The sequence below is a fragment of the Hevea brasiliensis genome, chromosome 11 (genome assembly GCF_030052815.1).
Source record: "Hevea brasiliensis isolate MT/VB/25A 57/8 chromosome 11, ASM3005281v1, whole genome shotgun sequence".
NCBI classification, from domain to species: Eukaryota; Viridiplantae; Streptophyta; class Magnoliopsida; order Malpighiales; family Euphorbiaceae; genus Hevea; species Hevea brasiliensis.
This window is the reverse complement of record NC_079503.1, coordinates 10,302,632-10,327,726: the sequence shown is the minus strand read 5'-3', so window position 1 is coordinate 10,327,726 and position 25,095 is coordinate 10,302,632. Positions and strand designations below refer to the sequence as shown.

The 25,095-nt window shown below is 38.2% G+C and overlaps 1 protein-coding gene across 3 annotated transcripts; it reads right to left on the bottom strand.

The window, feature by feature from the left end:
- Positions 1 to 230: 230 nt before the first annotated feature.
- On the bottom strand, positions 231 to 24,551 carry LOC110642836 (ATP-dependent zinc metalloprotease FTSH 4, mitochondrial). 3 transcript variants are annotated; one of them, XM_058129848.1, is made up of 7 exons: positions 24,229 to 24,551; positions 23,098 to 23,185; positions 22,441 to 22,704; positions 3,082 to 3,318; positions 2,849 to 2,973; positions 1,880 to 2,356; positions 231 to 1,498 (listed from the first exon to the last, which is right to left on the bottom strand). In XM_058129848.1, exons 1-7 carry the CDS (start codon positions 24,253 to 24,255, stop codon positions 569 to 571), a joined length of 2,148 nt encoding a protein of 715 aa, XP_057985831.1. In that variant the 5' UTR covers positions 24,256 to 24,551; the 3' UTR covers positions 231 to 568. The 3 variants fall into 3 exon arrangements, with proteins under 3 accessions (XP_057985831.1, XP_057985832.1, XP_057985833.1); XM_058129849.1 differs by lacking the exons at positions 23,098 to 23,185; positions 24,229 to 24,551 and adding an exon at positions 21,509 to 21,661 and having other exon boundaries at positions 22,441 to 22,567; XM_058129850.1 differs by lacking the exons at positions 22,441 to 22,704; positions 23,098 to 23,185; positions 24,229 to 24,551 and adding an exon at positions 21,527 to 21,661.
- Between the last annotated feature and the right edge of the window lie 544 nt (positions 24,552 to 25,095).

Sequence of the window (25,095 nt, the reverse complement as noted above, 5' to 3'; positions counted from 1 at the left end):
TACCGTTAACTGCACCAAAGAAACCTGACTATTTTGTAGTAGGAAAATTACTATTTACTCCATTAAATTAAATTTTTATGCTTCTAAAATTACACAAGTAAACCCTTTACTTTGATTCTATTAAATAAATGAGTAAAATTACAATACATGAATTTCTTAAAATACAATAAAAGAAAATTATCATGTAATTGAGTGTTATATATATAAAAGAATGTATAACCAGAACAAAATTGGAGAATGCCTTCAGCAATTTATCCTTAAGGGGGAATATTATTGCAACCGTATAAACAAAATCATGAGAACTAACAAGGAAAAAAAAATGAAACTAAAAAAGAAAAAAGCCAGCCATTGGATGGACAGCAATGCACTCTAATGCCAGCTACAATTGACATGGTCATGTTACTGTTTTTAATTCTAAAGCCTGTAGTCAATCTCACGACTCGCATAGTTGCGTAATAGAAACTCTTTGGAATTACTTGAGCACATAACAGCTTGTAAGTCGATTCAAATCACTATATTCACATTTAATTGAATAAATGGCCAATTGGCTAGCAGCCTCACCTTTCTGCTAAGACCCAACGGGGGCAATGCCTTTAGCTTTAGCTGCTGCAGTTGCTGCGGCAGCAGCCGCTGCTGCTGCAGCAGCTGCAGATGCAGCTGGATTAGGAGTAGATGGAGGTACTGGGTTAGACTGTGAACTGCCCTGCGATGCAACTTTCTGCTGATGCTGCTGTTGTTGTTGCTGTGAATTCACATGGGCAAGCAGAGCCTTGATTTGACTTCCTGTGAGTGTTTCATGCTCAAGCAAAGCATTAGCAAGTGCATGATGCTCCTTGCTATGGGTCGTGAGGATGGTTTTTGCATTGTTGTAAGCCCTTTCCAGGAAATTCTTCACTTCTTTCTCAATAAGTAGTCTAGTCTCAGTGCTCATGCTCTTTCCATTGTCATCATAATTGTGGGTGACAACCCCAACTTCTTTACTCATGCCATACTTGCTAATCATTGCTTTTGCAAGATTAGTGGCTTGTTGCAGATCAGAAGATGCCCCAGAAGTAACTTCGTTTTCTCCAAAAATCAGCTCCTCTGCAACTCGCCCTCCCATGCATACATCAAGCATGGCAAGCATCTGTTTGCGGGATATACTCGTCTCATCCTTGTCAGGCAATTGGGCAACCATGCCAAGTGACATACCTCTGGGAACTATTGTTGCCTTATGAACTGGGAGAGCTCCATCAGTATGAATGGCCACAAGGGCATGCCCACCCTCATGAAAAGCTGTTAGCCTTCGCGACTCGTCAGAAATTACGGCTGACTTGCGTTCACTTCCCATCATTATCTTATCCTTTGCATACTCTAGATCAGCCATTGTCACTGCTTTAGCACCATCCATTGCAGCCTTGAGAGCAGCAATATTGACCAAGTTTGCAAGATCAGCACCTGAGAACCCAGGAGTCCCTCTAGCAATGATCATCAAATCAACATCATCTGCCCTCAAGACCTGTAATCCCACAATTAATGGTCAGATGTGTATCAGAAGTTATAGATGATGACAATAACCCTGACAGAAGATTACATGTTCACAGAAACTAATGATCCCTTACCACCAAAAAAATTAATTTGGACCATTAATACTGTCACTCTGGCCCCAAGCTAATCATAACCACATTGCAAGTGCCATTGAAAAACCGAAAGAGATCATTATATGATTATATAGCTATATGACAGCAATACAATCATTAAATAATAACAGGTAATGCAAGAAATAGAATTTTACATGCATATTCAGGGACAGCTTAAATTAGATACTCCATAATCTATTGCCAATTCCAGGACACTTTCTAAAGACATGATAAATCTCACTCCAAAAGGAAAACCATACCTTTGACATGTGGGATTCCATGATCTGTCTCCTTCCTTCTACATCTGGATTAGGAACAACAATGTGGCGATCAAACCGTCCAGGTCTCACCAGGGCCTTGTCCAGTGATTCTGGAAAATTTGTTGCTGCAATTACAATAATCCCTTCGTTTTGCTTAAAGCCATCCAATTCAACGAGCAATTGGTTCAAAGTCATCTTCATGTACTGCTGATCCTTTGGGTTACGGCTTCCCCCAATAGCATCTATCTCATCAATAAATATTATACAGGGTGACCGTTTCTTTGCAGCAGAAAAAAGATCCCTCACCCTCCGGGCTCCGACTCCAACAAACATCTCCTCAAACTCACTCCCACTGCATGAGAAGAAAGGAACCCCAGCTTCACCAGCAATTGCTCTGGCTAACATAGTCTTGCCGGTGCCAGGTGGGCCAACAAGTAGAACACCTTTTGGGAGCTTACCACCTAGACGAGTGAAGCGCTTTTACCAGGGAAACAAAAAAAGCATTCAAGGGGAAAAAAAAATCAAACTTTCTGAGACAAAATTTACATGGTTAATTTATACTATATAACTTTTATGAAATAAATAACTAAATAAAGCATTTTGACGCTTAAGAAATATAGGCCACTATGAGAGGAATTCAACATTAACTCGATGTCATGTAAATTACAGTTGAAACCATCTAGAAGCATAAGGCCAGAAAACTAGGAAATTTGATTAATCTAGAACCTACTACAATTTATACTAATTATATCAATAACAAATCTGGGCATAAAGCAGGCTGACTATGGAGCCGATTATTGAAGACTCAAACTATGCAATGAGAAAGTTGAGAAAACCAAGACGGGTACATTTTTACAAGCTCATAATATTCATTCGTACTATATCATTTTTACGCCCAAACAACAGACATTTCCACCACATATCGTATAGAGAGATTATTAATGAACAGAATGGCATAAGGAAATCTACCTTTGGATCTCGAAGATAATGGACAATTTCTTCTAGCTCTGCCTTGGCCTCATCAACACCCTTTACATCACTAAATTTGGTGTTAGATTCCATGCTAGGTTGCACCTCCTCATGTAGACCAAGTCCTGACACATTGAAAATAGCAAACCAATGAAAAAATGTTACACCAATTTAAGATGTGATTGAATCACAATAGGAGCATCCAAGGCATCATAACGGCAACACTATCATACCTTTACTGATTCCTCTGTCCTCAATAAGTGCCCCTGCACCAGAAATCAACAAAAAGGCCAGGGCAATAGTACGAATAGTGCGCCAAAGCTGCTCTTTAAAATGCCCTCCTTCTGTAGCCACCATATGAATAGGTGCACTAGCAGTTCCAAGAACGCCATCTTTTGCAGATTTTCCCATATTCTTGAAAGCAGAAAGACATCCTATGCTTTCTTCCTCCCTTGCAGAATTAGCAATGCCTACAAATTTTGAAGGCAACTTTTACTTAACAGTTCACAAGCATCAAGAACTACAAGCGGTAAAGGGAAGTGAACAAAACCAACAATTATCAACTGAATGAAAGATTCAGTATGTCCAAAATAAGACATGAAGAACTTGTTTCAAACTCAACCAAGTAAAAATTTGTCCAAAGGTGTCAGAAAAAGACAAAACTCAAAATATTGTATGTGCAATGTCACAAGGTAATTTGCGGTCGCCTGAACGAACGCTCAACGAAGTGAAAAAGAGCGAGGAGTCGTCACTTTAATTTTGAGGGGAATTAAAGAAAACCATTTGTGAAAATGAATTAAAAGAAACCACTTCGAAAATAGAGATTCTAGATTTGGGGTCCATATACGAGCGGGGAAGGTGTTAGGCACCTCGCCTCGTCCCTCAATGAAGTTAAACAGATTTAATATTATGCTCTTTTGTAAATTAAAAGGTAATTAGGAGGATTGGGATAGTGATAATGTTAATCCTTTGTGCAAAATAAAGGAATATTTGATATTTCACTTATTTTGGATTGTCCCAAGAACACAAATTCATGAGATGACCCTTTAGTGATTAGGTGTCGAGTAAAATTATTTAATGTATTGGAACTGCTTTGTTTTAATTTGGATTTTGTTAAGAGAACTCGGAAAAGAAGTTTTCCACCGATCTCTAGGTATGTTTTTAGAGTTTTAAGCGGAAGATTTCGAATAAGAACTCTCCTCCGATCTCCCTGTTTAATTTAGGCGAGAATCAAGTAAGAACTCTCCCCCGATCTCTTAGGGTGTTCGGCTTAAAGTTTGATGAAGGATCTGGGATAAAAACTATCCTCCAATCACTGCCCTTTATTTGAATGAGAATCAGGTAAGAACTCTCCCTCGACCTCTTAAAATATATAGTTTAAGGTTTTTAATGAAGAATCTCGGATAATAACTCTCCTCCGATCTTCGTGTTTTTATTTGAATGAGGATCAGGTAAGAACTCTCCCCCGACCTCTTAAAGTACTCGGCTTAAGATTTTAAGGGAGGATCTCGGATAAGAACTCTCCTCCGATTTCATCGTTTTATTTAAATTTTGAACGAGAATCAGGTAAGAACTCTCCCCCGATCTCTTAAAATATTTATTACGATCGTATATCGTAAGAACCTTTGATTAAGGGTTCTGGCACCTGGAGACGCCAGGAACCCGAGCGAGGCTTTTCTTAACCCATTGATGCCTTATAACTAGGGAGAGGATACCAGACTGAGTCTTTTCCGATCCCCTTTGTGATCGCCTTACCAGTACTCTTTAGCAGGCAAGGTCCGATCTTTTTCGTTTACCAGTCTGGGATCCGATCTTATATCGATCCCCACTATACCAGGTTATCTCCTGAACTCGTTTAGTGATTTGACTTCATAACTTTTTTTTTTCTCCGATTTATTATTCAAACTTTTATTATTTGTATTTGTTTAAAGAAACTCTCGTTTTGAGATACAGCTACCAACGTTTTATTAGACTACCTACACGTTACCCGTAACCAGAACACCTATATTTGAAAGTAATAAAAGCTAAGAACAAATAAATAACATGAGCTGATGAATAGAAGGTAAACTTAAGAGATTAACTATCTACATGGGGCTCTTTAGCATAACTAAACTTAATGAAAATTACGAGCATGAGAACAAAGAAAATAAAACGCGAGCATTTGATAAAGCAACGGTCTAGACACTTACCTGTGAGGGATTGAGTCTATTGAACTAACTGTGGAACCACAAATATTGTAGAGCTGCGGGCTAATAGTTTGAGGACTAATGCTTACTTTGAAATAACAAGTACCAAGTTAGAATGCAGTTGAGCCGAAGTGACAGTGACCGGGTTGGAATGAGATTAAGCTTGGAGAATAAAATGTTGATATTAAGATGATGAAGACGAAACTGAACTGAGAAATGGTATCGTAGAGTAGTGAACGAACTGAAAATGAAGAGTTTCAGGGTCCAACACTCCTTCAATGGAGATACTTAAGAAAACTGGTTTCTGAAGTTTCTCTATTTCGAAAGCTTAAAATAGCAAAGTAGCAAGACTGAATCAAATTTCAGAGCTTCTCCACTATAGCTACCACCTTTTTCGTCCGTCCCCCCCCCCCCCTAACAGTATTGCATGCAGGTATTTATAGGGAACGGGTGCTCCTAATGAAGGGTTAGGATCTCTTTTGGGGAGATGGAAGGTTTGGATTTAAAGGACATGATCTGATGCCTGAGAATTGAAGAGAATCAGAATGGACGGCTGAGATCCTATTCAGAATATTTGTCCTTTCTCCTTTCCAATCCAACGGCTCAGGATCTTCCTGTCAAGATGGATCCGAAGGTCGGGAACAAAAGGCGCCGGTTCTGTCGTCTACTTTTGATCCAAGGGCTCCGGGTTTGTCCTTACGAGTAAGATCAACGGTGGAGATTCAGAAGCACAGGGCTGTCATAACTGTCCTGGCGTCTGTCAGCATTGTGGGCGATTCTGCAAATGAAGCGTGCAGTGAAGATTTGATCTTGCTTGCAACGCTTTAACTACCTCGGCTCTGATTATGAAGAGAGTTGTTAAAGATCAGATCTGAATTAATCTCTGAAATAGAGATTAAAGCAGAATTTTAGAAGATTGGGTGAGAAGAGAATAGAGATTGGATGAGAAGAGAGTAGAAAAATATTGAAGAAGAGAGAAAATATTTCTGTTATTGATTCTTGAATGAATGAATACAGGAAAAGACTTCCCTTTTATACAAGAGAAGTGTAACTGCTTGTACAACGAAGTAGTGTAACTGCCTCTAACAAACAGCAGAAAAGTCAATTACTAAAGTATCTTTTCCCTCCAAAAATCTCAGCTACCCAACTCTCACTACTTATTACTATTCTTCTTCCTCTTCCTATAATATGTAACAATACCCAACCCCCCCTCCCACCATGATATTCTTGTCCCCAAGAAGATTGAAACTCGTGAAATTGAGAAAGAATAAAGGTTTGATCCTCCCAGTGGCTTCTTCTTCAGTAAATTCATCCACTTGATAAGTCCTTGAAGAACTTGCTGATCATGCACAGTAATTATTCTAATCTGCAAAACTTTTCTCGAGTCACTATCAACAGTATCATCTTGGAAAAGAGGTAGATCTGAATAATCACGATTGTCACCAACCTTTTTCTTTAATAACGAAACATGGAACACACGGGATGTATAGTGGAATTAGGGGTAGTTTCAGTTTGTAAGCCACAGTACCAACTTTAGCTTCCACAGAAAAGGCCCATAATACCTTCTTTGCCCGGCTTGAAGTTTTTCCTTAAGGCTATAGAACTCTGCTTGTAGGGTTGTAATTTAAGATAAACCCAATCCCCTACTTCAAAAATTCTTTCAGACCTCTTTTTATTAGCATATTGCTTCATTCTATTTTGTGCTGCTAGCAAGTTATCTCTAATAAACTGAGATATATGCTGTCTATCTTGCACAAAATCAGTAACTGCACCTACTGAAGCATTCTCAAGAGGCAGAAAAGTCAATGGAGCTGCCTTGTAACCATATAAAGCTTCAAATGGAGACAGTTTCAAGGCACTATGATAGCTAGTGTTATACCACCATTCAGCTAAAGGAAGCCATTTAACCCATGAATGAGGTGCTTGATAACAAAGACACCTCAAATACCCTTCCATACTCTGATTTAATCTCTCAGATTGGCCATCTGACTGAGGGTGATAGGCTGTACTATAAGCAAGCTTAGTCCCCATCATTTTAAACAAATCTTTCCAGAATAAACTTGTAAAAATATTGTCTCTATTAGTGATAATAGAAACAGGAAGGCCATGGAGCTTAAAAATAGTATCTAAAAACAATTTAGCAACAGTTGAAGCTGTGAAAGGATGTTGTAATGGAATGAAGTGCCCATACTTTGTAAATCGCAAATCACCACCAGAATAGTATCCTTGCCTTGAGATTTTGGTAGTTGCTCCACAAAATCCATTGTAACATGCTGCCATGCCTGAGTTGGAATAGGTAAAGGTTGTAAAAGCCCTGGAGAGGCACATGTTTCTGTTTTACATCGAGCACAAGTATCACAGCTTTTAATCCAGTCCACCACTGATTTCAACATACCAGGCCAGTAAAAATGTCTGCTCAACCTCACAAAAGTAGCATTAATTCCAGAATGACCACCTAGATGAGAATTATGGTAAAGAACTAACAAATGCTCTCTCAAATTACCATTGCTGCCCACATACAACCTATCCTTATGGAATAGCAATCCATTTTTATAGGAATAACCAGGGTGAGCTTGCTCATCTATTGACAAATGAGAGATGAATTCAGCAGCTTTGACATCCCCTTCATAGCTATGAATCAATTGTGCCATCCAAGTAGGCTGCAATGAAGAGTGTAAAGCATAAAGTTGACCATCCACAGCAGGTTTCCTTGATAAGGCATCAGCAACTTTGTTTTCAACCCCCTTTCTATATATAATTTTATATTGCAGCCCCAATAATTTTGAAACACCCTTCAATTGCAAATTAGTGTGCAACCTTTGCTCCAATAAATGTTTGATACTCTCATGGTCAGTCTTAATAAAGAATGGCCCTTGCTCTAGGTAATGTCTCCATTTAGAGACAACAAAGGTAATGGCTAGCATCTCTCTCTCATAGACTGACAGTGCTTTAGTTCTTGGGCCAAAAGCCTTAGAGATAAAGGCTATAGGATGTCCATTCTGCTGTAAAACTGCCCCCATACCTGTCCCACTAGCATCAGTTTCAACAATGAAAGGTTTATTGAAATCTGGAAGTGCTAGAACTGGAGCTTGAGACATGGCTATTCTGAGATGATCAAATGCTCTTTGAGCTGTCTCACCCCACTGAAAAGCATCTTTCTTAAGCATGTCAGTGAGTGGTTTACTGATAATACCATAGTGTTGAACAAATTTTCTGTAATACCCAGTTAATCCCAAAAAACTCCTCAACTCTTTGACTGAAGTTGGTATTGGCCAAGACAAAACAGCTTTAATCTTGGTAGGGTCTGTTGCTACCCCTTCCCCTGATATAATATGGCCTAAATAATCAATTTCAGCCTTGCCAAATGAACATTTACTTAGTTTTGCAAACAATTGTTGCTGCTGCAAAACTTGAAAGACTAATTTCAAATGGTGTAAATGTTGTTCCCAAGATGAGCTATAGATCAAAATATCATCAAAAAACACTAATATAAACTTCCTCAAATAAGGCTGGAAGATGTGGTTCATGAGTGCTTGAAATGTTGCAGGGGCATTTGTTAGCCCAAAGGGCATGACAGTAAATTCATAATGCCCATGATGTGTTCTAAAAGCTGTTTTGTGAATATCAGAAGGATTCATCCTAATCTGATGGTATCCAGCTTTTAAATCAATCTTAGAAAAAATTGAAGCACCATGAAGCTCATCTAGAAGATCATCTATAATAGGAATTGGGAACTTGTCTTTAATAGTAAGATCATTCAACTTCCTGTAGTCAATGCAAAATCTCCAAGAGCCATCTTTCTTCTTGACAAGTAGTACTGGAGAAGAATATGGACTGGTGCTAGGTTGAATGACCTCATTTTGTAACATTTCATCCACAAGTTTCTCTATTTCTGTCTTCTGAAAATGTGGGTACCTATAAGGCCTGATATTGACAGGTAATGCTGAAGGTACCAAGGGAATTGAATGGTTGTGACTTCTGAAAGGTGGCAGGCCTTTTGGATCCTCAAAAATCCCATGATACTCATCCAATAATGACTGCAATTCAACTGAATAAGGACTTGAGGGTGCTGCAGTACCTTGAAATGCAACAGAATTACTTGAGAATGCTGCAGTATTTGGAATTACTGAAGAATGTGACTCAGAAACTTGTATGCAAAACAAGGGAGTTTGAAAATCCTTCCCCTGCTTGTGTAAAAGCTGTTGACAACTCATACAATTCAGTAGCTTAGAGTGAGAACCCAAATCACCAATTCCCTGCAAAGTTACTGACTTCCCATCCTTCTTAAAACTGATTTTTGAATTCTGAAAATCAAACAGAATGGGATTACATGTTTTCATCCAGTCAACTCCCAAAATCATATCAAAACTTCCCATTTCCAACAACCTCAAGTCAAAATTGAAAGAGTATTGCTGAATCTTCCAGCTAAATGCAGGGCACACACTATTGCTTGCAATTTTTCTGCCATCTGCTACTGTAACAGATATTGCAGGGACTTTCACCAATGGAATCTTCAATTCACTTGCTACTTTGGCATCCAAAAAACTGTGAGTACTACCACTGTCTACAAGAATCAGTAGCTCCCTATTTTGATGCCTTCCAATGACCCTTATAGTTTCAGCTCCTTGAATTCCCTCAATAGCATGGACTGACAGAGTTACTGCCTCTGCACTATCAGGTATATCCCCTTCCATTACATCATGCCATTCCTCCTCTCCTTCCTCTAGTCCTTGCAATTGAAAAACTTCTCCTTCTTTTTCAGACATTTGCAAGGACATTAATGTTTTTTGCTTGCATTGATGGCCAGGGAAATATTTTTCTCCACATTTAAAGCAAGGTTTGGGCTGTCTGATGGAGTTAGAAGCATTGGAGCTGGTAAAATTGGGTTTAATAGCTGGTTGGTTGACAGAAGATTGACTAGTGGTAGGTAAAGTTTTCTGTGCAGACTGATTTTGATTGGTGAAATTAGGCTGTTTCAGATGGAAATTTTGGTCTGCATTAGGTGGTTTAGGGGCATAAGGATATTGTTGAGAATTTTGAACAGTTCTGTGAGTAGTAGGTAATGAAGATAGAGAGTTATTAGGTCTATAATTGCTTTGGTAAGGTCTGGAATAGGCATTAGGTTTTCTGGTATTATTCAAAAGCTGCTCTTGCAATCTTGCAGTTTCAATAGCTTGCGAAAGAGTTGTTGGTTTGAACATTTTGACCATAGGTCGAATATCATCCCTCAATCCACTTACAAAGCTGGACAGAAAATAGGTTTCTCCTAAATGAGGCATTTCCCTTTCCAATCTAATTCTAATGTCTTCAAATTTGTCCTGATACTCCTCAAGAGTACCTTCTTGTCTCATTCTCATAAATTCTTCAATTATATCCCCCAATCCTTCATCTCCAAATCTACCACACAACTCCTTTTCAAAATCTTCCCAAGAATGTCCTCCATCCCCCTTAATCCAGTTATGGTACCACGAATCAGCCCTATCCACCAAAAATAAACTTGCTATTCCCACCTTTTGATCCTTAGGAATATCATACACTTCAAAGTATTTAATACATTTCCTAAGCCAAACCCTAGGTTCTTTACCATCAAAAGTAATCAACTTAACTTTGGGCAAAAATCTGGACATACCTTCAACTTCAGTTGTAGATCCAGCACTATTAGCCCCTCTCTGACCTGTAGTAATGTTCTCCCTTGGCACAGGAAGTATTCCCCTTCCTCCAAGAGTAGCCATAGAAGTACCAGCCTCCTCATTGCCTCCATGCTGGTTTCCTTTGGCCTTCTCAGCCAAATTTGCACCAAACAAGGATCGGAACTCCTCCAGGATAATTTTCCTGGTATCAATTGCAGATTGCTTGATTTCCTCCCTCAATTCTATTGCAGATTGCTTGATTTCCCCACGCAATTCCTCCTTATTTTTCTTAAAATCCTCCTGTAAAACCCTAACTTGTTCCTCCAACTCTAAAACCCTAGATTCTTGAGTAACTGTTCCAGATTTGGTCATCTTGCGACACTTCAGATCTGAAATTGGCTAGTTCCCTCACGCTACAAGCTCTGATACCAAATTGTTAAAGATCAGATCTGAATTAATCTCTGAAATAGAGATTAAAGCAGAATTTTAGAAGATTGGGTGAAAAGAGAATAGAGATTGGATGAGAAGAGAGTAGAAAAATATTGAAGAAGAGAGAAAATATTTATGTTATTGATTCTTGAATGAATGAATACAGGAAAAGACTTCCCTTTTATATAAGAGAAGTGTAACTGCTTGTACAACAAAGTAGTGTAACTGCCTCTAACAAACAGCAGAAAAGTCAATTACTAAAGTATCTTTTCCCTCCAAAAATCTCAACTACCCAACTCTCACTACTTATTACTATTCTTCTTCCTCTTCCTATAATATGTAATAAGGGTTATTGGAAATTGTCTCATCTTCTCCTTGCTTTACGATCTCCCATTCCTTCCGATCTCTCATATCGGGCCCCTCTCCCGATCTCTCCCATTCTAAAACCTCTCCTTCTATTGGATCTGCCTCAGTCAAAATATTTAATCATTCGGTTACCAATGCATCCGCTTCGATTTCCGCTAATAATAAATGCTCAAACCCCCTATATATATGTCTCTGCGGAGAATTTCTCCCACATTCCATTTCTCCTCCTTCTATTTCTCTCTTCTCTTGTTCTAATTTCTCCGGTAACATTCTGGCCATGGTGACTGCCTTTGATCTTTTTCCGACTATTCTCTTAGTTCCCCGACTGAAAATTTACGACATCAGTGATCGAAAAATCATGATAAGCACATCTGATGACAGTGAGAGAACCGGACTAATTTACCGATCACGATCGAAAATATCGATCGTACCGATCTCGGGTCGATCTACCGATATAATCGGTGAGCCGATTTCGGGCGAAAAGACTGCTAATTTTCCTCTTAACATCGGTGACTGCCTTTTAAAGTTCATTTGGCTTCTCACCACATCGGGCGTCCCGACTGCGGCTCGGTTTTGGTCGATGACATTGACGATGACTCCTCTCATTATCATGAGAGTCATAGTCATTCCATCTGAGCTGTATATCTATCCGATGCCTATGGCTGGCTTTCTGATCAAATACATCTTTTGATTCAGTCACGAGAATAGACTTTCACATAAGTCCCTACTAGGTAGGATGTACTGCCGATCTCTAGAGATTCGCCCAAATGATGTAATCTGACTTTTAAAGGTTTTTAATGATGTAACCCGATCTCTTGAGATCGTCCAAATAATGTAATCTGACCTTTAAAGGCTTTCAATGATGTAACCCAATCTCTTGAAATTGCCCAAATGATGTAATCTGACCTTTCGGAAATGAAATGAAAGTTTTATTTTGACAGTTATCATTTTATTATTGTATTGGTTATTTTCCGATCTCTGATGTGCATATCCGATCTGGTTCCTAATTATATTACCCTTAACCGATCTGTAGCTCTAAATGTTCGCCTTAATCCGACGATCTTTAGCCAGCTGATTTCCTCTCATTTTATTTATGGAGTTTCTAGAATGTTCCTACGACATGTCAGAAAGCGGCTTGGGACATTGTGAGCATTGAATGCTATAAATAGGGAATTATGTTATTTTTAACATCAAGTTCTTATCACATTTTTTGATCTTTCTCTTAGTTAAACTTCTTTCATTTCTTTGAAAATGCCATGTCTTGTGGTCATCGGATGAAGTCGAGGTGATTAGGTCGAGTGGGCGGCCTGAACCTCCTACCACCTCTGTTTCAGCCCGTGGTCAAGCGGCACCATCAAGACGAACGCATTTCTCAGGGAGAGAAAACCTTCCCGTGGATGAGTTGCCATCAATCCTCCAAGAAACCGATTTGCAGTCGATTAGCCAAGAGTACAACTTTCGGACCGACTCATACGATTTTATCAGATGCCATGGCGATCTCCGAGCCGATCACTTCTTTGAAGAAAATGATGCGATCATGATTATGAAGAGCAATTAAAAGTCGAGCTGCGGTTTCCTCTTGACAACTTCTTCAAGGACGTTCTGAAATTCCACCAAGTATGTATAGTCCAAGTACATCCGAACTCATAGCGAATTCTAGTGGCTTTCAGAGACTTATGCCAAGCCAAGAAGCTCGAGCCCACAGCAAAGGTTTTTGCCGAGCTGCATAGACTAACTCGTTGAAAAGGATGACGAGCATTGGTTCTTCCAAGCCAAACAGCACTGTGGGCTTTTTACCGATCTCCCCTCTTCACTGAAAAATTGGAAGAATCACTTCTTTATTTTGAGGAGCAAGATTCCGAACGGTTTTGAGGATTTCCAACGTAGCTGGCTGCATCTGGGCCCATCAAGTCCAAAGAAGATCGCCCTGAGTAGGGACGAAGGTGCCATGGTAATGGAATTAAAGGATCAGGCGGCCACTCAAAAATACTCGTGCCTATACGTTATTAGGTAATCTCACTAACTGTTTTTCTGTGCAGAAATGGCTGGAGGCGAAGGCGCAAAGGAGAGCCGAAAGCGAAAAAGAGAAGTGTCCCAGAAGGTACAAGAAATGAAGATCGCCGCAGCATCACAAACGCCAGGGCGGGATTCAGGAGAAGTGCCGGGAGACTCGTCCCGACCTACGAGGCAACCGGTCCCAGAAGTAGAAGTGGCTCCTCCTCCTCCTCGACAAGAAGAGCCACCACCTCCACCTATTCCTTCTAGTGCAGAAGGCGGGCCTTCCCAACCTACCATGAGGACCTTGTCTCGAGGCACCCGGGTCCTTATTCATTCCTTAGAGAGGAACCGATCAGTTCGGGAGAACCCGGGCTTGGCCAAGGTTCTGGGAGCTTCCATCTGCCTCCAAGAGGATCGGAACAGGCTGATCCCGAGTAGTATTGACCATCTCCTGGCCCAGACGATGAGTTTGAGCGTAGAGAGCCTGGTGAACCAGCATATAATCAGGAAAAGGCTCGTCTTTTGAGGCAAGAAATTTTAAAAGCGGTCCAGGACGCAGCTTCTGCCCAAGCCCAACTTTCATCTGCCCATGACTACATTGCTGAAATCGAGGGTCGAATGAAATCCTATGAGGATAAGTTGGCCGATCAGGCTCGTGAACTTAAGGAGGCTCGAGCGCTCCGAACTGCTGACGTTGCTCGCCTTACTGAAGAGATCAGAGCGAAAGAAGAAGAGGCTGTAATGAGGGAAGCTGGTGCCTATGTGAATGCCCACAGTGATCTCCTGGCTGAGCTTGAGAGGTGTTATCCCGGGGAAGACTTCTCGTGGATGATGGATCTGGCCCCTCAAGACGAAGAGGAGAGCGAGGAGGAAACCGAAGGAGAGAGAGAGACTGAGCGAAATGTAGAACAGGCTGGGGGTGATCCTCCAGCCGAATGACTTGTATTTTATTTTGATATGAAATGAGATCCCTTCTGTTCAATTTCTTGATGAGCTCGGAAAGTATCCAAATTGCATGAATGCTTGATTGCTTGAACATATTGGGACATTTAACTTAATCAGCGATTATTAATCTCAGTATAAGAGGTCGGAAGAACATTGTAACCATGAGATCGGCTTGGGCCGAGACCAAACACTAGATAGAACTTAGATCATTAAAATTGGAAACTTGATTTGAATACTTAAGATTGGAAACACCATTAAGTCTGACTGAAACCTTAACTTTATTAAACGATTATCCCCAATATTTATAAAAGAGAGATCGAAAATAAGACTGGATGGCACGGAGACCTGATGTTGGTTTGATTTCCTTTGACGAGAGATCGAAAATGTGATTGACTGGCGAGGAGACTTGATATTGGTGTGGTCTCTTTTGTTTAGAGATCAGAAATGAGATTGGATGACATGGAAACTTATATTGGCGTGGTCTCTCATGTCGAGAGATCGAAAATGAGTTTGACTAAATGTGGGACCGGTTTATTTCCTGATCGAGTCATTTGTAACCGAAAAGTGTTGGTTGGAGTCAATTTCAAAGTTTATTGACTTCGGTGATCGGCCAAAATATGATGTCGACATGCAAGAATCTGTGTCTTTAGCACGGTGTAGCCAGTGATACATTTCTCATAATTTCATCATATGTAGAGAGAAGCATAAAGCATTGAGGTTATTCTCTGCTCTCAAACTCAAAATCCAACTCAAGTTACAAATTTAATTTCCTCTTAGGACAAAAAATGAAAACTCTGCCATCAACTTGATTGCAACATTCTTTTCTTAAACTAAAAAATATGTTACCTTAAGGAAATCATATAATGTCACTGCAGAAAGAGATGATTGAGATGATTCTCCTTAATTTCAATTAATCTGTATATGGGTATATATATACAATTGATTCCTATTATTGTGTTTTACTAATTAGGAAGAAATCCTAAATAAGAAATCCTAAATACAGAATACAGAATATATAGAGAAATAATATAGTGATTGACTTTCCATAACACTCCCCTTCAAGTTGGAGCATAAATGTTAATCATGTCCAACTTGTTACAAATGTAGTCAATGCTAGCTCCATTCAGAGCTTTTGTGAAAATATCTCCTAACTGCTCTCCAGTTTTGATGAGTCCTGTCGAGATGATCTGTTGTTGAATCTTTTCACAAACAAAGTGACAATCAATCTCAATATGTTTGGTCCGCTCATGAAACACCGGATTAGAAGCAATATGGAGAGCAGCTTGATTATCACACCACAATTTTGCACGCATGGAGGTCTTAAAACCTGTCTCATCTAGTAATTGAAGTATCCACATTACCTCACATGCTGATTGTGCCATGGCTCTATATTCAGATTCAGCACTAGATCGAGAAACTGCACTCTGCTTCTTGCTTCTCCAAGACACCAAATTTCCTCCAACAAAAACGCAATATCCAGTAGTTGACCTCCTGCCAACCTTAAATCCAGCCCAGTCGGCATCTAAAAAACATTCAACATTCAAATGCCCATGATTACCATATAACAAACCTCTTCCTGGAGCGCCCTTCAGAAAACACAAGATTTGTCCCAAAACTTCCCAATGAGCAACAGTTGGGGAAGACATAAACTGACTTACCATACTAACAGCATAAGCAATGTCAGGACGAGTGACTGTAATGTAGTTCAATTTTCCTACCAATCTCCTGTATCTCTCTAGATCTTTAAACAACTCACTATCCCCTGCTAATAGTTGTAAATTTGGAGTCATTGGTGCACTACAAGGCTTAGCACCTAATTTTCCTGTCTCTGTCAATAAATCGAGAACATATTTTCTTTGAGACAAGAAAATACCCTTCTTACTTCTCATAACTTCAATACCTAAGAAATACTTTAACAATCCCAAGTCTTTGGTCTGAAACTGGATTTGGAGGAAGGTTTTAAAAGATGAAATACCTGCAGAGTCACTTCCAGTGATAACAATGTTATCCACATAGACTACCAGGAGAATTAGACTAGCCTCAGATTGCCTATAAAATACTGAGTAATCACACTTATTCTTTTGCATACCAAATTCCTGTATTGCTTTACTGAATCTCCCAAACCAGGCCCTAGGACTTTGTTTCAAGCCATAAAGAGACTTCCGAAGCTTACAAACTTTACCCAACTCCCCCCAAGCAACAAATCCAGGTGATTGCTCGATATACACCTCCTCCTGAAGATCACCATGAAGGACAGCATTCTTAATATCCAATTGGTGCAGTGACCAATCATATGTAGCTGTTAAAGAGATAAACAAGCGAACAGAAGTAAGTTTAACTACAGAAAAAAAAAGTATCAGGGTAATCAACCTCATATGTCTGAGCATATCCTTTTGCTACAATGCGTGCTTTTAATCTAGCTACAGAACCATCAGGATTTACTTTTACTGTAAATACCCATTTGCAACCAATAGCTTTCTTACTAGTGGGCAAAGGCAAGAGTTCCCATGTACCATTAGCATCTAAAGCCTCCATTTCCTCTTTCATAACAGCACACCAGCCAGGATGAGACAGTGCCTCACCAACAGTATTAGAGATAGGAACAGAGTCTAAAGAAATAACAAAACACCGAGAACAAGAAGACAATTGATTATAAGAAACAAAAGAAGAGATAAGGTAAGTACATGAACGTTTACTTTTACGAAGAGCAATGGGTAAGTCTAGATCAGAATCATGATTAGTATGAGGTACAGGATCTCCCAACGAAGCAGCTAGTGAAGGATCTGAGTCAGGAATCTCCAATCTCCTGGAATAAACATGAACAACGGGAGGTCGAGTAGGTCTAGAGACAGAAGGAATAGGCTGTGGGAGAGGACTAGACATTAGTTGGACAGTATATATTAAGAGATCATCCTCCTCCCTCTGACTTTCATACACAGATGATTGAGGAAAAAATGGAGTGGGCTCAAAAAATATGACATCTGCAGAAACAAGATAACGATTAAGAGTAGGAAAGAAACAGCGGTACGCTTTTTTGCAACCAGGAGTACCCAAGGAAAACACATTTGAGAGACTTTGGATCCAATTAAGTAACTCGTGGACGAACATCACGCACAAAACAGGTAAAACAAAAAATACGGGGTTCAACAGGGAACAAAGATTTTGTAGAAAACAAAGCAGTATAAGGAATATCCCCATTAAGAACAGAAGACGGCATACGATTGATCAAAAAACATACCATAGAAACTGCATCTGCCTAAAAGTGTTTAGAAACTTTCATCTGAAAAAGAAGAGCATGAGTTACCTCAAGAAGATGCCGATTTTTTCTTTCCGCTACGCTATTTTGGGATGGGGTATCCACACAGGAAGACTGATGAAGAATGTCATTTTGTATCATATAAGACTGAAATTGTGCTGAAAAGTATTCTTTTGCACTGTCACTTCTCAATATGCGCACAGAAATATTAAATTGAGTTTTGATTTCTTTACAAAAGGCACAAAAGATAGAAAACAACTTAGAACGATTCTTCATTAAATATAACCAGGTAACACGAGAGTAATCATCAACAAAAATAACAAAATAAAGAAATTCAGTTTTAGAAGTAACAGAACAAGGACTCCAAACATCAGAATGAACGAACTCAAAAGGGGATGAAGCCTATTTATTGACTCTAGACACAGAAGGCAAACGATGATGTTTTGCAAACTGACACGACTCATATTCTAGTACTGATAAAGACTGAAACTGAAATACAGCTTTTTCATGATAAACAAAGAAGGATGGCCCAATCTACAATGAGCTTCAAGAGGTGTTAAGATACTGGAGCAAACAAGCGACCGCGGTACATGATTTTCTAGAATGTAGAGACCACCTGACTCACGTCCTCTAACAATAATCTGCTTCGTCGTAAGATCCTGAAACAAACACTGGTAAGGAAAAAAAGGAAACAGAATAATTTAAGGTACGAGTAAGTTTACTAATAGAAAGTAGATTAAAAGAGAATTTTGATAGACACAAAATAGATGACAAAGAAATTGACGAAGTCGGGTTCACAGTTCCAGAACCCATGACACAAGAAGTAGAACCATCAGCTAAAGTAACAGTAGAGGAAGTGAGATTAGACTGAAAAGCAGATAGAAGACTACAATTACCTATCATGTGATCTGTCGCATCAGAATCAATAACCCATTCGGATGAGGAAGACACAAGACATGTAGTGGATTTACCTGACTCGTGATCGCGATGTGAGAACCGTAGGCTTTAGAGATGCCTGATACTGAAAAACTGTGCAAAATCCTCTGCAGATGCCAAAATAGTTTTCTCAGAGGAAGATACTGTAGAATCCTCTGCTGCCATATTTGCTATCTGTGATCGCTGATTTTTCCTCTGAAGTTGCGGACAATTATATTTTGTATGGCCAGGCTCATGGCAATAATAACAAATGACTCCTCTTGAGTCCTAATTAGAACTAGCCTCTCCATTACACTGATGACTTTTGTTGCCTATAATTCCTCCTCTACTTCCTCTTCTATTACCCTGTTGTCCATTTGGATTACAGCTAATAAGAGCACTACTGGCAGGCTGTGAAGATTGGGTACTCTTTGTACGAAGGACTCGTATGAACATTTCATGCAAAGAGGAAATCTCAGAGCTATAGAGAGAATCTGAGATTTAGCAGTCTCATACTCTGAAGGAAGGCCTGCAAGAAAACTCATAACAGCCAGTTGCTCCTGTTGGGCCTGCTGAGCTTTTACATCAAGACTAAAAGGCAACAATACATTAAGTTCCTCATATACCCATTTAAAATGCATAAAATAAGCCGTGAGAGACTTATCCTCTTTCTCAGCACGGTAGAATGCCTTACAAACATCATAAATACGGGAGATATTCCCTTTACCAGAATACAGGAAATTTAAGTAATCCATCAATTCCTTAACAAATTCACAGTGATTAATTAAACTAATTACCTCACTGTGAATCGAATTTCGAAGCTGCAAAAACAACCGAGCATCCTCTCTTAGCCAAGTTTGTCGTGCATCATCCATAGGTGGATCTTTAGTAAGGTGATCATCCTTATCAATGCTACGCAAATAGACCCTAACAGTCTTACTCCATTCCAGGTAATTCGAACCATTAAGTTTGTGTTCCGTGATCTTAGTCATTACCAGAATCACATCATAAATAACATTCTTATTGTCTGCCATTTGTTGAAACAAAAAAAACTAACCGAACGCTAATCCAAAGTGCTTATAGCAGCAAAATAACCCAAAATCACAAATCAAGCAAATACCGAAATAGGATCTGAGAGCCAAACCTCAGAAGTTCTTTAATGGTGTACTTGATCAGGCAACAGCACACAGTGGTGGAATGAGAGGGTTGAGGCGGCGCCGGCGATGTTGATCGGAGTCGAAACTACCGGTCGGCGGCCAAGGTCTCTCCTGAGCTGGGTGGTGAGAACAAATAGTCACCCTAGATAGATGACCTCCTCTGATACCATGTAGAAAGAGATGATTCTCCTTAATTTCAATTAATCTGTACATGGGTATATATATACAATTGATTCCTATAATTGTGTTCTACTAATTAGGAAGAAATCCTAAATAATAAATCCCAAATAAGAATACAGAATATATAGAGAAATAATATAGTGATCGACTTGTCAGAGTTATTTTCATAGCAACAAAACATTTATTCAAACTACTTGATCAATGCCACAAATAGTCAAAAGTACAATAAAGCATAATCAAGGTAAATATTTAGGCTCTATTTGGATGAGCGTAGAGAAGGGGTAAATAAAAATAATGAGGGATAGTAACTTATGCATCCCAGTTTGATAAAAGGTGAGTTAACGGAGGATAAGGATAAGCCTTACTCTCTCTTACCTCTAAAATCTCAATTTTTCTTATACTCCAATTTGGGGTGTACGGAAGGAAGGCAAGAGTTATAAATTATTTTATTTATTACACCCCTCAAATCTACCATTTCTTCACCTCTTCCAAAACATAAATAATATGCATTATCTTTCTTTACCTTTCCATTAATTCACCATTTCTCAAACATGAAAAATTTTTAACCCTCCTTACCCTTACCCTTTCCTCACCCCATCCAAACAGAGCCTTAGGAAAGAGAAGATACAACAAGACATACATAATCCATAAAAAAAATTAAACTAGGCTTGGAGCTTGACTAGGCGAAGAGATTGGGTTGATGGGTCACCAATTCAATCAACGAATCACTAAAAAATTTAATTATATATATTAATTAATATAAATAAAAATGTTTAGTTAACTAATTTTCAATTATTTAAAATCAAACTTTCAACATTTATTAGGTTATATTTATATATATTTTAATAGTTTTTTTAAATTTCATATAAAAATACTCAAATTATTATTATTATTATTATTATTATTATTATTATTATTATTATTATTATTATTATTGTCCAACATTTATATGTAATACATGAAAAAGTATTTTTATAAATGAATAAATTTCTTAATATTTATGAAATACTAAATATATATAAAAATCATAGTTATTAAAGACTCAAGGCGCACTAAGGCGCCAGGAGGTCCTGGAGCCTAAGTGCAAAGCGTAGGTGCACACCTGAGCGAGGTGAGGTGCAAAAATATGAAAAATTCATTAAATATAAATTATACAATAAATTCATTAAAAATAAGCACCATAAATTTAATTATTATATTAGTCATCATATAAAAATATATTAACCACCATTATTGTTAATTAAATTATATATATTATTAAGAATTATCATTAAAATTTATTATATTAATTTTATTTTAACTCAAATATAATATTAAAATAGTAATTTTAATTTTTATTGCATTATAATTTTAATTTTAATTATAGGTTTAATTTAGCAATATCTACCTAAACATAATTTAAAATAATTTAAATTGAATTTTATAACTATAATTTATATTTATTTTTATTTTATGAAAAATAAAATTTAAAAAATACATGCAAAAAAGTATTAATAAAATATATTATCTCTAAATTAAGTTTAGCCCAATAACCATCAATCCATTAAAATCAGCCCATTTAAAAAATATTAGTACATGCCACACCAATAAAAGCCCACCACTTAGTAGTAGCCTACATTTCATCAGCAGGCAGCCAGGTACGCATCATCTTCAACAACAACTTCTTCTTCTTCCTCTTCTTCTTTTCAATGTTGTTGCTTGTTGTCTTCAATGTCTTCTTCTTCTTCTTCTTTTTGTTTTGTGGTTGTCATCTACATTTGGGAAGAAAAAAAAGAAAAAAAACACAGCGTTTATGGCTGGGCTCTCTAAGGAGCGCCTGACGCCTTGGTGCACTTGGCCTCACCTGGGTGCACCTCCTGTAGTTCGCTCGCCTTTGGGTGTCTCAGGCGATGGGTTGCGGGGCTTGCGCCTTAGGCGCGCCTTTAATAACAGTGATAAAAATAAATAAACATATTATTTTATAAAATTTATTGTCTGAAAAAAGATTTTTAATGGGTCAATTTATTTTGGGCCTAAATATTTTACAAAATTTACTTCATTGCACAAGGGTTGGGCTTTGATTTATGGCCCATAAATTATGGGCCAATTCGCTTTCCATTGACCGGGTCAATGGTTCAACTGGCCAAGTCACTGGATTTTCACTATTTATCCGGTTCAACTGAAAACCCAGTCCGTTTAGTGTCCAGGTGATTAATAACACTGATCCATAAGACTAAAGATCCAAGCAAATGTTTGCATAAGACCAGCCAGGAAACTGTGAATGGGCAGTTGAGCTCCAACCTTGGTGAGGGAAAGTTTGGACAGAAGTCATCAACAATAACATGTATTTGATATGATTTTAGAAAAGGATACTGATGACTTAAAAGGGCCTCTTGCCATAACATAAAATCCTACCTAGGATAAATAATGATAACACAATGAATGGTCAGTATTACAAATGCATAAATATGCAATTCAACATAAGTATCAGCAAAAGTAATTTAAAAAGGGAAAAAAAAAAAAAAAAAGGGAACAGCCTTTCCATGCTCACCTCTCTGCAAGGTCTTAAGCAACTCACTGTCATCCAGCCTGTCCTCTCTGACTAATGCCCTGACAATTTCAGAAAGCGGTTTGGTGTTGCTATGTAATGATGGTTGACTTTCAAATAGTCTTGTTACTGCTTCAGGATCATTTCGGTGATAAAGTTCTTTAAGATGTGGAACTTCACTAGCTTCATCTGTACCACGTACACTGCGACCTAAGTTACCAGCATAGCTCGACTGAAACCTTCTTTCAGCATTTAAAAGCCCACTCCCTGCATGAAAAAGAAAGGGAAAAAACTATGATAAGGAATAAGCTCCGCATTTCACTTAAAGCCTGCCCATGCAAGAATGCAATACCCAAAAGGATTATGGTTCATTGATTTCACAGATATTGATTTCTATCAAGGTTCATTTAATCATTTTAAAGTCAATATGTAAACTAGGTAAATAAGCATATTACAGGTTTTGAAGAAATGAACACCAAGATTTGAAAACAAAGAAAACATTTACTTTCCATTACTACTACAGATTAGCAACATTGTTTTTACAAAGGTCAAAGGTGTGAGTGCAATGAATGCATAACACTAGAGTACAGTGGGTTAAAAAATCAAAGCTCAAACTTATAAGCAAATGACATAGAACTTTATGATATCATAGATACAGACCTGCATCGCATCCAAGCTTGCTAGCAGGAAAGTAAGTTCTGACAAACAAACTTTTGTACTGTCCTAACTCTGATTGATGCCTTGAAGCCTGTTGAAGGATAAACAAGGAATTCAAGAAAAGCAGGCAAGCAAGCATATAAGAGAATAAAGAGAAGGAAATGAGAGGAAGGAAAATAAGAAGAGCCAAGGAAACCGCAAGCTACAAGATAGAGGGTTGTTAAAGAACAACAAATAAAATTGGCATGCATGATTTAACAGAGTTCAACAACTTAATGCACTAAAAGCACTCTGTTTCACAATGCACACATGTTAACCTATGCTATCAGTCCCAAACACCCAGCCACAGTGGCAAATTTTACTCTGCATTTGCTCACGTACCATCAGCCACAAATGCATAACTTATCTGGAAGCAATAATAATTGATTTGAAGCATTTTGATTTCCTGTAAACCAATTACGATTATCAAACACCAATTTTCCCTTTTTTTTTCTATGTATGGTTGTCATCACAAGAAACCATAATTTTAGCATGACAAACCAGACCCAAATGACTCCATCTCGCTCACACTTTCCAACACAGTATATCCATGTATTTGTAAAATGTGATTCCCAAAAGCCTCAAAATTCGATGCCAAAGACAACTTCTTTCCATGACATTTCTGCTTATAGTAGCCAATTATTCACAGAATAAAGTATGATACAGACTTTCAACCAGAGACAACTGCTTTCCATAAGCTGGGGAAGATTATTTCTCTTCAATTACAGCAAGAAAAAAAAAAACCCAGTACCCATCAAAGAAGCGCTCATCCAAATTTTATTTTTCCATTTCTTGCCTCAGCATGAAATAAGAGACGGAGCTTTGGCACTTATTCACGTAGCAAACAGTTTCTAATCAATACACCTCGATTAAACACCAAATTTAAATAACGCAGTAGACTTAAGCTCCCCCCAATATCAAACTAAAGAATCACCATGAATTAACAAAAAGAATACGAAGACATCCCAGTGACTATTAAATTAAGGGCTTTCTCTGCAATACTCAAATTATAATTAGAATAAATTGAAAATATACCACCAAGACATAATACGAATCCATTAACCAAGTAATCTGAGATAAGAAGCAGCAACTGACCTGCGTGATTAGGCGCCTCCAAGCCATGCCGCGACTAGGAACCAAAGAGGTCTGATCTTCTTTGCTTCGTTAGCTCCTTCTCTCTCTGTGTGTCCGAAAATATGTTGGCGATGCGATGTAAAGTGAAAGTATTTCGGGTGTGCTTGGATAGCGAGAAAAAGAAGGAAAATGAGAAGGTCTCGAGTGTAAAGGAGAGAGAGAGAGAGAGAGCGTTGGAGGTGGGGAAGATAGGTTATGGTTTTGGGGAAGGAAAGAACGGAAGAGTTTGGATTTGGGGAAACATCTATTTTTCCTGTTCCTTTCTTATTAACTCCAGCAGCCTGTTCATAAAATAATAATAAAAATAAAATAAAATGAACACTTGTACACGTTTTAAAAAAAATTGTTGGTGTGTAATTTATTTTAATTTATTATTATTATTTTATTATTAAATTAAAGAAAATACTATTTTACAATTGTCTCCCTCCATCATGTTTCCTCCTCCGGCAGATTGAAGATGGATTTAAGGGTAGTCAGTGGTGCTGCAACAATGGAGATGAGACAGAATTTGACGAAGGAGAAAGACAATGATGGTTAATTGTTATAACTGTAGCTATTACGGTCAGTTTAGCTTAGCTATTAAAGTGGCACCAAAGCTTGTTACTCAAAGCTATTCTTTCTCACATGTATATAGACAGATAAATTGTTATTTTTCAGATGAATGAATGAGAAATATTTTCTCTTCGGCTTTCTTGTATTCTTGTTTTGCTATTCTCTGTTCATCCTTGTTTTGTTATTCTCTGTATTGTATGATTCAGCATCCAATTCTTTTCCCTTCTTTTTTCCTTGTGAATTATATTTGTGATTAATCATATGATAATAGAGTAA